Genomic DNA, 14,017 nt, shown 5'->3' with positions numbered 1-14,017 from the left:
AATTGTGTTTATATAAGTCTGTAAAACCGTTTCCATTATTGGCCTAGAAAACATTTTTTGTGTATGCTCCAACAGTCTTTGGCAAGACAAAATAGTCTCTGGTGTGGGCTTTGGTGCATCCCAGATGGATACATATTTTTCCCCTTTTTCAGGATGCTTTTTAAATTTGTTATGAGCAGGGATGGGACAAGAAAGCTTCTATGGGGTGTTTGCACATTTATTATGCCTGGTTTCGTGTTAATCATGGGTTTGGAAATATTATCCCATACCTGGCCTTAGTTGTCTGGTTCATCTCCTCTTTGGACAAGTTGTTGATCTATTTTGTGTTGTCAGATGATAGATAGATGATAGATAGATAGATAGATAGATAGATAGATAGATAGATAGATAGATAGATAGATAGATAGATAGATAGATAGGCAGGCAGGCAGGCAGGCAGGCAGGCAGGCATATATATATACACACACACACACACACCGGGGAAGAGAATGGAGTTTATGAACCAGAATTATTCATTACTGTATCAAGTTCATAATTCCAGCAATATTTAATGGGGGAAATGTGTTGTGATAGATTGTTGGCCCCAAGATGTAGATCAGACGAAACCAAACCAATTTGCTTCATATTAAGACTAAAACTACTCCTTTTTATGACCCTGTAATAACCCCTTGATTCAGGATAGAATTGGAGCAATTGGATGGAGCTGAACATTTACTAGCCAGATGCCCTTCCTGACGCCACACAGAGTTCATAGCAAATATTTTTTTCTGTGCCCTAGGGGAGAAATATCTGCTACTACCTAGGATTGAACTCTCAACCTTCCAAGTGGGAAGCGTCTTCACCATTAGGCCATCACTCAATATAAAGACTAAAACTACCTTTATAAAAATTGGCTTGATTAATAGAATTATGCAAGTGTTGTATTATGGTTTTCTTCTTCCTTCTTTATACTCCCTAACTGGAATTATGGAGTTGTTTAAGATATTTTTACATTCTTCCTTTCTTATTTGGACTTCGAAATGCTTTCCTCTTCATTGTTTTGATAACAGATCTTCCCTTTCAGAAATTGTAGAGAATATTCATAGCTCAGGTTGTAGATTTAGGAAGAGGTTGTAGATTTAGGAAGAGCCTGCTTGGCTCCCAAACATTTCATTACAAAACTAGGTAACATGGGAGCCAAGTACCAAGCTCGGAGGACAAACCTCTGCATAGGTCTCAATCCTTTATACTCCTTGTCAATAACACAACAGGACCACTAGAAGGTAGCAAAGGTTTAGAAATGTATTTCTTTACTGCCACCTGGAAGTTATCTACCTCCTTATCTCCTCTAACTCCAGAATTGACAACTGCCTTCAATGATCACTGAGGAAGTTTGGTCTATTGAACTTTGTCTCTACCAAGCCATCATCTATACTGGTTTTCATAAACATGTTGTGTAAACTCAGCTTGACCCAAACCAAAATATACTCTTGCATACACTTCACCAATAATGGTGTTGTTTTTTTCCAGTAAGTCATAGGCATGTCTTATCCCTGAATAAGTGAACGGTGCTCATCTCAATCTTCTTCCACCCAGCTGTCTCCAGCTTCCTCAAAACTCTTGCTTGACAGCCAGTCGTGGTCCAACTGTAGAAGTTTTGAGAGCTGTAGTCCACCAGGCTGCAGTGGACTATGTCACCCAGCCTTAGGATGGTCATCAAATTCTTTTTCTTTCTCTAATAATTAAGCCTGCTGCAGTACAATGTAGCCAATAACCATTCCCCATATTTCAAATAATCGTATGTAAGAATTTGACCCTTGTTCTTTGTCTAACATCACTGAATAAAAAGAATGTGGCAGGAATTTTTTTAAATCTCTCTCCCCTCCACACATTACACGCTTAGTCATTATTCTTTATTTATACTTGAAATTTGATATAATTCCTGTTAATTTACATGGCTGCGTCCTCTTGGGCACTCACTGTCTCAGTTTCGACTGGAATCTTTCAAGAGAGTCATTAGGTGGGTAAACCATACCTTGTTGATATTGGAAAGTGTTTGGGCCCAAGACAAGAACTTAAATTTCTCCTACTGTAGCCATGTAGTTTAGAAGTTCTTATAACAGCAATTTCCAGGTCATTTGTTGAGCAGGAATTCAAGAAGAAACATATGGTTTCTGATTATGCTGTGATTTTCCCCTACCCCCAATATAAATGGGGACTGGAGGGGATTAATTTTATTAAACAAAATTTAGACAAATACAGACTCAAATGAAGCAAAACAGAAAGCATATAGAAAGCAATTTGTTTCCTGAAAATTGGAAAACTAAACACAAAGAAGCAGCTATATTTATACAGACTGTATAAATTGGAAGAGTGTTTCTTTATTTCATATTTTTAAAAGAAAAACCCCTCGTGTATCAGCAAAGGCCCAATAGAGAGTCTATCTAAAACTATAAAATCAAGTACAATTTGAGAAGAGCAATAATGATTATAGCAATTAAGATGTATAAAAAGAATTGAGTCATCAAATGCTGAAGAATACACTAGTCCAAAATCACTTTAGACAAGGCTTAAATCCCCGAGCAGGTGGTGTAATCCATCCATCCATCCATCCTTCCTTCCATCCATCCTTCCTTCCTTCCTCTCATTTTCCTTCCTTCCTTCCTTCTTCCCTCCCTCCCTCTCAAACTATAAAACAAGATATCAGTTTAATAAATATGGAATCCTGGTCCACAGAAGAAAAGCAGAGAAACCAGGGAAGAGATCAGAATTCTGAAGCACCTGTGATGTACTCTCTTTCCTCCATGTTTTGACCTTGGAATTTCACAGGAACCTTTATAGTTGTCCATTCATTCTTGGAATTGAATCCCACATATTTTAATCTTGCCAAAGTTGAAGAACACTGCGACAGAGAATGAAAATGACCACAGGAGGATGGGGATCCATCACAATACTACGCCTTCAGCTCCTAAACTCAAAGAGGCTGATTTTTCCCAACAGCAAGAAGAGCGCCCTTGGAGGCCTGAGATGAAGAAGATGCTGTGTCAGACATGTGACTTCAAGAGTGTTGCTCTAGTCTCATACGATCTGTTGAGGTTTTCCTCCTCCTCCTATACAAGCTCCAGAAAAAGACCTAAATGGGCCACCTTGGATTCTAGGAAAGGAAGTCTTCCAGTAGTAGAACTTCAGTAGCTCCTACAGACAGAATAACATTTTAGGGCCATCAAGTAAAGAATATGCATACGGGAATTAATCCATTCACAGCAAGGCAGTGCAGTTGTTAAGACAACACATATTATCCCAGCCGTTTATTTATTCTCATTTTTTCAAATGAAGAAAGAAAGACTTAGCTTGGCTGTGAACATGAAGGGAGCTTCCGATAGAAAATTGAGCTCTTCTCTAACCCTCTGAAGGCTCTAGATCAGGGCTCTCCAACCTTGGCAGCTTTAAGACTTGTGGATGCCAACTCCCAGAGTTCCAATTCCAAGAATTCTGGGAGTTGAAGTCCAGAAGTCTTAAAGTTGCCAAGGTTGGAGAGCCCTGCTCTGGATCACATCAGCTGCCCATCAATCTCTCTACATGTTGGTAGTGGAAGAACTTCAAAAGCTTCTTAATGCTCCTCTAAGGTTTTCTTTTTATTTCCACTGAAAGAGTAAGTTGCAATTCTGTTCCTAATTTCTGGAAAGGAGCTCCACTGAATCTAGTTGGCATTGCATGTAGTAGACACACCCACTGTTAACAACCTTTGTTTGGGTTTCTTAACCCTACTAGCCTATTGCATGATATTATTCTTTCTTTGACTAATAATGTGCTGCCCTCTAGCGATTGAATTTCTCTTTTTATATTCTCTTGAAGATTTCAGCTGAAAATCATTGACATAAAGGACCTCAGAACAATTGAAGCTGTGCTGAGATCTACAGATGAAAACTCACTTTTCTCCAAATTTGGTGCTAGGTCTGGTGTTACTTCCATACAGCATATACACAACAGGAGCATAATTAGCCTGTATGAGAAGTTCACACATTTCTATGCTCTATCTATGATTTATATGAGAATTTTATGGTTTCTATGAGAATTTATCATCTTTTGGAATCATAGAATGAAAAGACAAAGAGAAATGAACCCCATTGAATTCAATAAGTCTTTTTTCTCTGGGAAAACAGATGTAGGGTTGGAGGCAATGGTTTTACTTAAGAATATGCACCACTATTTTAATTATCAGGGATATTATACTCTTTATATGGACAATATTTATATCGTCAGGTATTTGTTTGCAACTGAATTAGAGGACCATGTGATTAGCCCATGGACATTAGTGGCCAAAATTGTGGAAACCTTTTGGGAAAAGTGTATTTTCTAAAACTAGCTAATAACACCACTTTAGTTGCCTAGTACCATACAATTATGTATCAATGGAAAGATAATTTAATCAGGAATGTAATGCAATAACTTTTATGAAGGATTTGCTACTAGAATAGCAGTTACGGTGTAAAGAAGAAAAGTGAAACACGTAGAAAAAACAAGATATACAAAAATTATCACCATGTCAATTAATACTTAGTTGGGTAACCTTTAGCATGACTTACGGCCTTACAATGTCTTCCCATGGAGTGAACCAAGCCTTTTAGTTCTGCAGCTGTTATAATGTGAAACCAAGATTGAATGATGGCTTCTATTAAGTGGGTTTTATTGCTGGGTTGCTTCTGACTAACAAGTTTCTTTAATTGGCCCCATTGTTTTTCAATTGGATTAAGGTCTGGGCTATTCCCAGGCCATTCCAGCAGGGGAATTTGATTATCTTGAAACTTCAAAAAAAGTGGACCTTACTAAATAGGCATCCTTCAGGTTTTTGATTTTGTAGGTTTGGATTTGAAAAAGAATGATTTAATTTCAAGGGCAGGTGTTTTGTCATAGGGAGGAACCTCTGGGTCAAAGGAGAGAGATTATAGGGGCAAATCTAGTTTTCCAAGCTAAGATGTCCATCTCCGATCTTGCAACTTCAAACACAATTTTGTGTCCCGGTTTATTCTGAAGGCAGCAACCACCAATGTTACTTTTGCCTAGTGTTTCTCCAGTTTGACCTCTCCTCCGATGTTGGAAGGTGCTCAACATCTCTTCCTGGTCTTCACAACTTTGCTGTAATAGCGGATGGGAACCCCCGAGGACCCAATGAGATACACATCAAAAAGATAGGACGTCCCTGCTTCCAGGCCTCGGATGGTTTCCGTAGTCACAGCTCGTTGCAGATTGAGATCGTGGAAGAATTTGCAGAGCACTTTTTCACTTTTCTGCCTTGACTCCGGCCCAGAGCACCTATCGACTTTCCTGGTGGCCATCCATGTCTGGTCCTCCTCAATCTCCTTCTTGTAGATGCAATACTTGCTCAGTTCCTGAGTTCCAAGCCAGGCGATGGTGACTGAATGGCAGCTCCTCAGTTTCTTAAAGGATTTGATTTTTAAACTCTCTGGGAGAGCTGGGAAGAAAGGCCTATGGAAGAGAGAGGACACCTGAACCTTCGCGGATGCAGCTGAAGTCTCAGCGGACCAGAGATGGACCAGGTAGGTGTCTCCCAACTTTCCTTTCAGGATGAAATGCCTCAAGCCAGCAAATATCTCTGACATCAGGACTTCCCCGTCCTTGGATATTTCCACTTGGAGTTGCCCACTGCAAGACTGGAAGGCAAACTGGACCTGCTTCTGCGTTGCCTGGTACAGCAAATTGTAAAAGGGCTGCTTCCTCCCATCCAGTCTCAACTGAATCACCTTCCCATCCTTCAGTTTGCTCACGTTGGGCTCAGGATTTTCAAGAGTCCAGGCGAAGGCTCCAGTATAAGCAGCACTGGTATTGGTGAGGAAATTGACGACAAAAACATCAAAGTAGTACTGAATGCCAGGAGTCAAGTGGGACACTGTGTAGGTGTTTGTGAGTCCCACACAAACTTGTTTCACCTGTGCATTGCCATCTTTGTAACTCATGCTGACTTCACTCTTGAATGGGGCTTTTGGTTCCGGAGATGGAAGGCTACCTGTGGAAGGAAAGCTCATCAAAGAAGGAGATAGTTTCACCCCCAAAGCTTGTGTTGCTGTTTCTGCTGCGCAGAAAGTCTTGAAATTGTAGTTTTCGTTCACCAGGAGACAATAATGAATGTTTCCTTGGGGTGGCAGGGCACTCGGACTGTGCTTCCAAGCCAGAGTTACTGTGGTGGGGCCAATCCCAATGACATCAATGCGGGGATCCATCGGAAGTTCTGGATAAAAGTGATCAGATTTGGGGTCTGTGGTCAAATATGCTTTAATCTGGGTGTCTTTCTCAATGGAGAGGAATTCAAGCATGTAGACTGCGGAATGGTGAGATGATCCTGTGTAGGTTTCCACTGAATTACCTCGATAATTAAAGAGAGTCTGCACCCACTTGGGGCCCTTCTGGAATCGGAGGACTTCCTGAGCATTCAAATTATCTGCCAATTCAATAGAAGAGAGGCAAAATTTTTGAAGTTAATGGGAAAAACATATACTGACTAGTGAATACAATCTAGATACCTTGAGAAAGTCTGCACTACCTGTCGTTTTGGTTTTGGGAATCTGGAAACAGATTCAGGTCATATTTAAGTTGGGTTTGAAGTCTATGTAATTTTCCAGAAAGCACAATGGAAAGGGTTTCTATTGCTGCCTTCTGCCATTATTTTTAAACTTTCTAGTCAAGGTTTAAAAATAATGGCAGAAGGCAGCAATAGAAACCCTTTCCATTGTGCTTTCTGGAAAATTTCTAGTCAAGGTTGGGACGCGGTGGCTCAGGGGCTAGGACGTTGAGCTTGTCAATCGAAAAGTTGGCAGCTCGGCGGTTCGAATCCCTAGTGCTGCCGTGTAACAAGGTGAGCTCCCGTTACTTGTCCTAGCTTCTGCCAACCTAGCAGTTTCGAAAGCACGTAAAAATGCAAGTAGAAAAAATAGGGACCACCTTTGGTGGGAAGGTAACAGCGTTCCGTGTGCTTTTGGCATTGAGTCATGCCGGCCACATGACCACGGAGACTTCTTCGGACAGCGCTGGCTCTTCGGCTTTGAAACAAAGATGAGCACCGCCCCCTAGAGCTGGCAATGACTAGCACGTATGTGTGAGGGGAACCTTTACCTTTATTTAGTCAAGGTTACTTCTTGGAGTCTTCCCTCCAAGTATTAACCAGGTCTGAGCCTGCTTAGCTTCCAGTCCTAGAAGGGATTTTGCTGATGCTGAGACTTCAGTGTTAAAGCTTTAATTATGGATAAAAATCTTGTTGGTTAATAGTTGGTACAAATCAGGTTCCAAATGAATCTAAGTAAATCTTTCTTTCATACACTATAGATCTCTCTGTTAAGAGAAAGAGAAATGGAAAGGAAGAAGGAAAAGGAGTGAGTGAGAGAGAGAAGGAGAGAGAGAGAGAAGGAGAAAGAGAGAAGGAGAGAGAGGGAGAAGGAGAGAGAAAGAAGAAGAGAGTGAGAAGGGGAGAGAGAGAGGAGAGAGAAGGAGAGAGAGAGAAGGAGAGAGAGGAGAGAGAAGGAGAGAGAGAGAAGGAAGAGAAGGCGAGAGAGAGAAGGAGAGAGAGAGAAGGAGAGAGGGGAAAGGAGAGAGAGAGAAAAGGAAAGAAGGGGAGAGAAGAGAGAAGGCGACAGAAGACAAGAGAGTAGAGAGAAAAGGAGAGAGAGAGAAAGAGATTCAATTTCCCTCTTGCTTACCAGAAATTGTTTTTCCAAAATGGTCTGCAGATGTCTTAGGGACTCGTATACTCCACTCAATGGGGATGTCACATGGGGTTACTCTCACTGTGAAGAATGAAGAGGTTTTGCTTCCTTTTAGAACAAAATAGCACCTGGAAATGAATGGATTTGTGTTCATTTTACATCACAGAAGTGGGGGGGGGGGAGAGAAACCAGATGAACTTAACATAAACAATATAGTCAGAATTTGATGGGATTATCTAGCTAAAATAATTCCTGTGAATATTTTATTTTGGAAACAGCATGTTTACACTCAAGTTTTATCAATCTCAAAAATATCAAAGCACCTTCCTATAAATATGGGAAAGCCAGAGCTCCCTTGGAAGTTGGTTTTTGAAAACCTTCTCTGAGTTCCATGTTAAAATACTTCATTGCTGAAGTTGTCCTCTCAACACAGTTTGGGAATCGGAGGGATGTCGTAAGACAAACCCTTGGACAGAAGACTTTCATCTCAAACCCATAAACAAAAAACATCCTTTAGAAGAAGGTGGCTGTGGAATCTACCAAAATGGAAAGTAAAGGATGGGCCCCTCACCTTTGAGGCATCTCTTTGGGGAGAGAGATGGTCGTTTCCTTGCCCTCTGCAAGCAGCAACATATGATAGAAACGGAACATCTCATTCTTCAGGTTTTGCTGTAAACCAGCAGCCATGATTAAAGGATGGCTGAAGCACATGGCCAGAAGAAACCAGCAAGACATACACATCTGTGGTCCAGACATCTTCGGTGCTGCAGACCTGGGAGATAATAAGACATTGAATGAGCTTTCTTAAATGTAATGGATTGTTAATCAGCAGTTCAAGCACTACAGAAGACAAATAGATTGGTTACCCTGCTTCCCCGAAAATAAGACCCAACCAGAAAATAAGTCCAAGCATGATTTTTCAGGATGCTCGTAATATAAGCCCTACCGCCAAAATAAGCCCCAGTTCAGATTGTCAGCCAGATGGATGCATTTAGTACCATATTTCCCCCAAAATAAGACCTAACCATAAAATAAGCCCTAGTGTGTCTTTTGGAGCAAAAATTAATATAAAAATTATAAAAAAATATAATATAATTAACATAAGACCCAGTCTTATTTTCAGGAAAACACATTTTATCTGTGTTAGTTGGTCACTTGGGTCCTGCCAAAATTGGTAAAATTTGAAAATCCATCTAGAAGTTGTCACTTTCCTTGATCAGCAGGTAGGATGTCCAGTGTTTTCTAACTGCAATTGAAAGACTAAGAAGGGGTGGAGGAACAAAATCTGTGAGAATCAGATGTGTATCATCTGTGACCAGCTGTTTAGAAACTAGCCTCAGGCACCGTTCTTCCCTTTTGCCCTTTTCTCTTGTTTCTTCAGTGGATCCTCCAGGAAATAAAATTACTGGCTCTACAATCGTGTTGGTTCCCTCCAACGGCAGAGCAATTCCTTGCATGTGCTGACACATTTGTTACCTACACTTTAAGGAGACTTGAGATGTGAGGCACTTGGTTGTTTGGAAAGAATATTATTTTAAATATCAGGAAAGGAAGAAAAGAAAAGGAGAGAAGTGTGCCAATGAGAAGGACCAAGGATTGAAACTACAGAGGATACTGTAGTTGAGTCTGCAGGCAGGGGGTGCTCTTAGAACAGCTTGAGGGGCAGCCCCTTAAGCTGATCTACATGTTAAAGAAAGAATGTTCCTTAAAAAATCTGGTCTGCAAGCAATCAAAGGGAATACAAAAAACGTTGCAAAATGTTAGAACCAGAAAATCACTTTTGAAACTGTATTTTTTTTTTAAAAAAAATCACTTTGTGAGACAAAAATAATGATCAACAATATCAGTGATGTTCCATAATACTTTTATTTTTTTTTAAATTAAACTCTAAGTAACATTTTAGTGTACAGATAATCTTTTAGGTTTTAAATGACAAAAATTTGGTTTGAGCAGGTTAAGTAAATAAGTCATAAAATACAAAAAATATTTTAACTAACTTGTTTCACAGCATATTCAAACCCTTTATAATAGTATTCAGGCTATATATTGAAATGGGTCCCCCCCCCCCGCCAGTTTTCTGGTTTGTGTTCTCTTATGAGAGAAATGCCTGAACCTCTTTATACAGTAATTAAACCAGGATTTTGTATGGGTGCTGCCATCCAAAAGTAATATATTTAAAAGTCTGAGAAAGACAGATCTCCTACATGTAAGAAAGGGTAACAAAGGAAACAGATTCATCCGAAATGAATTTGGTTAAACAAATCACTCTTAACATCTTAAAAGAAGCAAAGAAGAGTTGGGTAGGATAGGCGATGGCAGTTAAGAAGCAAAAAGAAAATTACCCTGACAGGTGAGATGCTATTTTATTTCTCTTACCTTGAGCCAGATGTTCACAGGTAATTCTGTGCAAAGATTCGGAATGGCAGCTGCTGAGCTAGACTTTTGGAGAGCTTTGCTGGCAGATGCAAAAGCATCACCAAGAAACATATTCAGCTCGGCAAAACTGATCTTCCCGACTGAGAGATTTCAAAGCAGAAGGATACCTTGATTGGAGAAAGGATTCTTGAAGGTTTTTTCTTTCTTTCTTTAGATGTGAAGGTATTTGAAAGCAGAAGGTCTTCTTCCTAGAGTTCCTCCAAGGAAGTTGCAGCAGCCCTGATTTCCTGAAAGTGAGGACAGGTCCTCTACAGAGGGAGGAGGAGAGGACCTGGAGGGCTGAGAAGGAGGCCAGACCCCAGGGTAGCTGCTTAAAAAGGGTCTTTGGTAGAAACAAGGAAGAGTGTCCGTGGGTAGATGTGTTCACTTAACCCTTTCATAGGGTGAGCTTGCTTAAGTTGTCTCTTCTCCTCTCTACACTGTCTAGGGGATTGGATGGGTTTGACCTACTTCCAGAAATACGTTCAGCCAGAATTGAGTCAAGGCAAGATGTCTGGTAGAACTGAGCTTTCAATCTTTGGAATAAAATCTCTTTGGATAAAAGGGGTTTTCCCCAATATTTCTGTAGGTGCAGTATTTTTCTATGTATTTATTTATTTTTATTTATTTATTTTATTTTGTCACAACAATATATGTAGGTATCATACAAAAAGATTATACAGTAAATAAACACATATATGGGTAAATATAAGGAGGTATAAGCATATATATAGGAAGAAGAAAAGAAAAACAATAGGACAGGAACGGTAGGCACGTTTGTGCGCTTATGCACGCCCCTTATGGTCCTCTTAGGAATGGGGTGAGGTCAATAGTAGAAAGTTTTTGGATAAAACTTTTAGGATTATGGGAAGAGACCACAGAGTCAGGTAAAGTATTCCAAGCACTGATGATTCTGTTACAGAAGTCATATTTTCTGCAATCTAGATTAAAGCGGTTGACATTAAGTTTAAATCTATTAGTTGCTCTAGTATTATTGCAATTAAAGCTGAAGTAGTCTTTAACAGGAAGGACATTACAATAGATGATTCTGTGAGTTAAACTTAGGTCTTGTCGAAGGCGACGGAGTTCCAAGTTTTCTAAGCCTAGGATTTCAAGTCTGGTGGGATAAGGTATTTTGTTGTTTTCAGAGGAATGGAGAACTCTTCTTGTAAAATATTTCTGGACACGTTCAATTGTATTGATGTCAGAGATGTGGTGAGGGTTCCAAACAGGTGAGCTGTATTCTAGAATTGGTCTAGCAAATGTTTTATATGCTCTGGTTAGTAGTGTGGTGTTTTTGGAAAAGAAGCTACACAAAATTAGGTTTACAACTCTTAGAGCTTTTTTTGCTATGTAGTTGCAGTGGGCTTTGGCACTTAGATCATTTGACATGAAAACTCCAAGGTCTTTGACGGGATGGGGGTCGTCTGTAAGGTAATGTCCATCTAGTATGTACTTAGTTTTTGGGTTCTTTTTTCCTATATGTAAGACTGAGCATTTGCTGGTTGAAATTTGGAGCTGCCAATTTTTAGACCAAGCGGATAGATGATCAAGGTCGTTTTGAATGATAGAAGTATTGTCTGTGGTGTTAAATAGTTTGACATCATCAGCAAAGAGAACACAATTACTTGAGATGTGGTCACAGAGATCATTAATGTATAGTATAAAGAGTGTTGGTCCAAGGACGCTGCCTTGAGGAACGCCACTCTTGACAGGAACAGGATTTGATAAACATTGCCAATTTTGACCACTTGTTGTCTGTTAGACAGAAAAGCAGATATCCATTTGTGGAGGGGTCCTGAGATGCCATAGGATGTTAGTTTTAGGAGAAGTTTATCGTGTACTACTGAGTCAAAAACTTTGCAGAAGTCTATGTAGATTGCATCTATTGATTTGCCTTGATCGAGATTTGAAGTCCATATGTTTTTGCAGTGGAGTAAGGTAGCCCATATCTTAAAGCCTTAGTAAAACCACATTTGGAAGACCACATCCAGTTCTGGTCACCACAATACAAAAAAAGATGTTGGGACTCTGGAAAGAGTGCAACAAAGAGCAACAAAAATGGTTAGGGGGCTGGAGGCTAAAAAGGTATGAAGAACAGTTACAAGAATTGGCTACACTCTAGTCTACTGAACTAAGGGTGGCTGAGTGACTAAGATGCTGAGCTTGTCGATTGAAAGGTTGGCAGTTCAAAGGTTCAAATCCCTAGTGCCGCATAACAGGGTAAGTCCCGTTACTTGTCCCAACCTAGCAGTTCAAAAGCACTTAAAAAATGCAAGTAGAAAAAATAGGGACCACCTTTGGTGGAAAGGTAACAGCATTCCGTGCATCTTTGGTGTTTAGTCATGCCGGCCATATGACCACAGAGACATCTTCATACAGTGCTGGCTCTTTGGCTTTGAAACGGATATGATTACCGCCCCCTAGAGTTGGGAACAACTTGCACATACAGTATGTGCAAGGGGAACCTTTACCTTTACCTTTAGTCTACTGAAAAGAAAGACTAGGGATGACATGATGGCAGTATTCCAATATTTGAGGGGCTCCTACAAACATGAGGGCGTCACATTATTTTCCAAAGCACCAAAAGGCAAGACAAGAAATAATGGATGGAAACTAATCCAGGAGAGAAGCAAACTAGAACTAAGGAGAACTTCCTAACGATGAGAGCCATCAATCAGTCAAAAGGCTTGCCTTCAGAAGTTGTTGGTGTTACATCATTGAAGGTTTTCAAAGAGACTGGACAACCATTTGTATGAAATGGTATATAGTCTCCTGCTCGAGCAGAACTTTGGACTAGAAGACCACCATCCCAACTCAAACTCTATTAGTCTATGTTCTATGACACAAAAGAGAATTTGTAGCTCTCCAGGTACAGCTAGACAAGAATTTCTGGGGTCCTTTCCAGCCAGTTTTCTGACTACAGATATTGGGGATTGTCATTCATCTACATCTGGATGAACTTTCCCATACTAAGGTCATATCTAAACTGTGCAACATGTGCTGATCAGCAATAAGATGAAGCATCAGCCGAAATCAAGAGGAACAAGTTTTGATTTGCTAAAATACCAAGTGAGGATGCAGGTGACGTTGAAATGAATTGGAGGTCAGTTTGTGTTATTCTAGCTTCCTGTGCTGGTGCCAAGAAAACTGAGGGAAGGGCACCCCTAACATAAATAACCTCATGACTAAGCACTTACTGAAGAGCTATCCAATGGTGCCATCTAGTTTTAATCTCAGTAAAACAGATAGGTGAACATCTGTTTTATTAAAATCATTTATTAAAAAAATATTTTGCAGCTGCAACTTAAACATATTTGTTCATATGTAAATTTTATTTTTTTAAATGTCAATCTGATTTTGTTTATCCTCACTGTTCAGAATTGAGGCACTGGAACCATCTCTTGGAGATGCTGTAGTTAACAAGTTTTTTATGGGTGAATTGTTTAGACTTATTCGCCAAACTCCTTTCCACACTAAAATCTCCATGATCAGGCGGTGGAAGCGACTGCCTTCTGGGATGGGGTAAGAGTGGCTTCATGATGCTCTACTGATGGTCTTTGGGACCCGGAAGCAGAGTTGCAGCCTCATAATCCATCCTGGCTGGATGGCCAAGGCACAGGAAACTGCAGGAGGCAGGCAGTGGATAAGTAGAGTTAAGCTGATAATCAGGGATTATCCAGCAAATATGGCTACACATTAAAAACAAATTGTTTTCAGACTAAAAAGTCAAGGCAAGTATGAGGGGAACTGAAAAGGCCCAGCAGAATCCTTGAAGGCTCCCAAGCCCCATATGATATTTGCAAGAGGACATCCTGCCAAATTGTGTTGGCTCCATTTAAGAAAAAACAAAGAAGTTGATACAGCATAGGGCTCTGTTTGCAAGTATGTCCAACCTATTGATAAAA

General features: G+C 40.2%; 1 protein-coding gene across 1 annotated transcript; it reads right to left on the bottom strand.

The window, feature by feature from the left end:
* Positions 1-4,608: 4,608 nt before the first annotated feature.
* On the bottom strand, positions 4,609-8,450 carry LOC131200747 (protein NDNF-like). The gene is made up of 3 exons (XM_058187956.1): positions 8,266-8,450; positions 7,689-7,822; positions 4,609-6,436 (listed from the first exon to the last, which is right to left on the bottom strand). The coding sequence occupies exons 1-3, from the start codon at positions 8,448-8,450 to the stop codon at positions 5,085-5,087; spliced, it is 1,671 nt and encodes a 556-aa protein (XP_058043939.1). The 3' UTR covers positions 4,609-5,084.
* Positions 8,451-14,017: the final 5,567 nt, after the last annotated feature.

The sequence above is a fragment of the Ahaetulla prasina genome, chromosome 6 (genome assembly GCF_028640845.1).
Source record: "Ahaetulla prasina isolate Xishuangbanna chromosome 6, ASM2864084v1, whole genome shotgun sequence".
Taxonomy (NCBI): domain Eukaryota; kingdom Metazoa; phylum Chordata; class Lepidosauria; order Squamata; family Colubridae; genus Ahaetulla; species Ahaetulla prasina.
Note: the sequence above shows the minus strand (reverse complement) of the source record. Positions and strands in the feature narration are given on the sequence as shown.

Coding starts and splice junctions, on each gene's coding strand:
- LOC131200747 (XM_058187956.1), bottom strand. CDS start 8,450: ATGTCTGGACCACAGATGTGTATGTCTTGCTGGTTTCTTCTGGCCATG. Junction 7,823..8,265: donor CCCAAAGAGATGCCTCAAAG/GTGAGGGGCCCA, acceptor ATTCATTTCCAG/GTGCTATTTTGTTCTAAAAG. Junction 6,437..7,688: donor TTTTGGAAAAACAATTTCTG/GTAAGCAAGAGG, acceptor TTGAATTGGCAG/ATAATTTGAATGCTCAGGAA.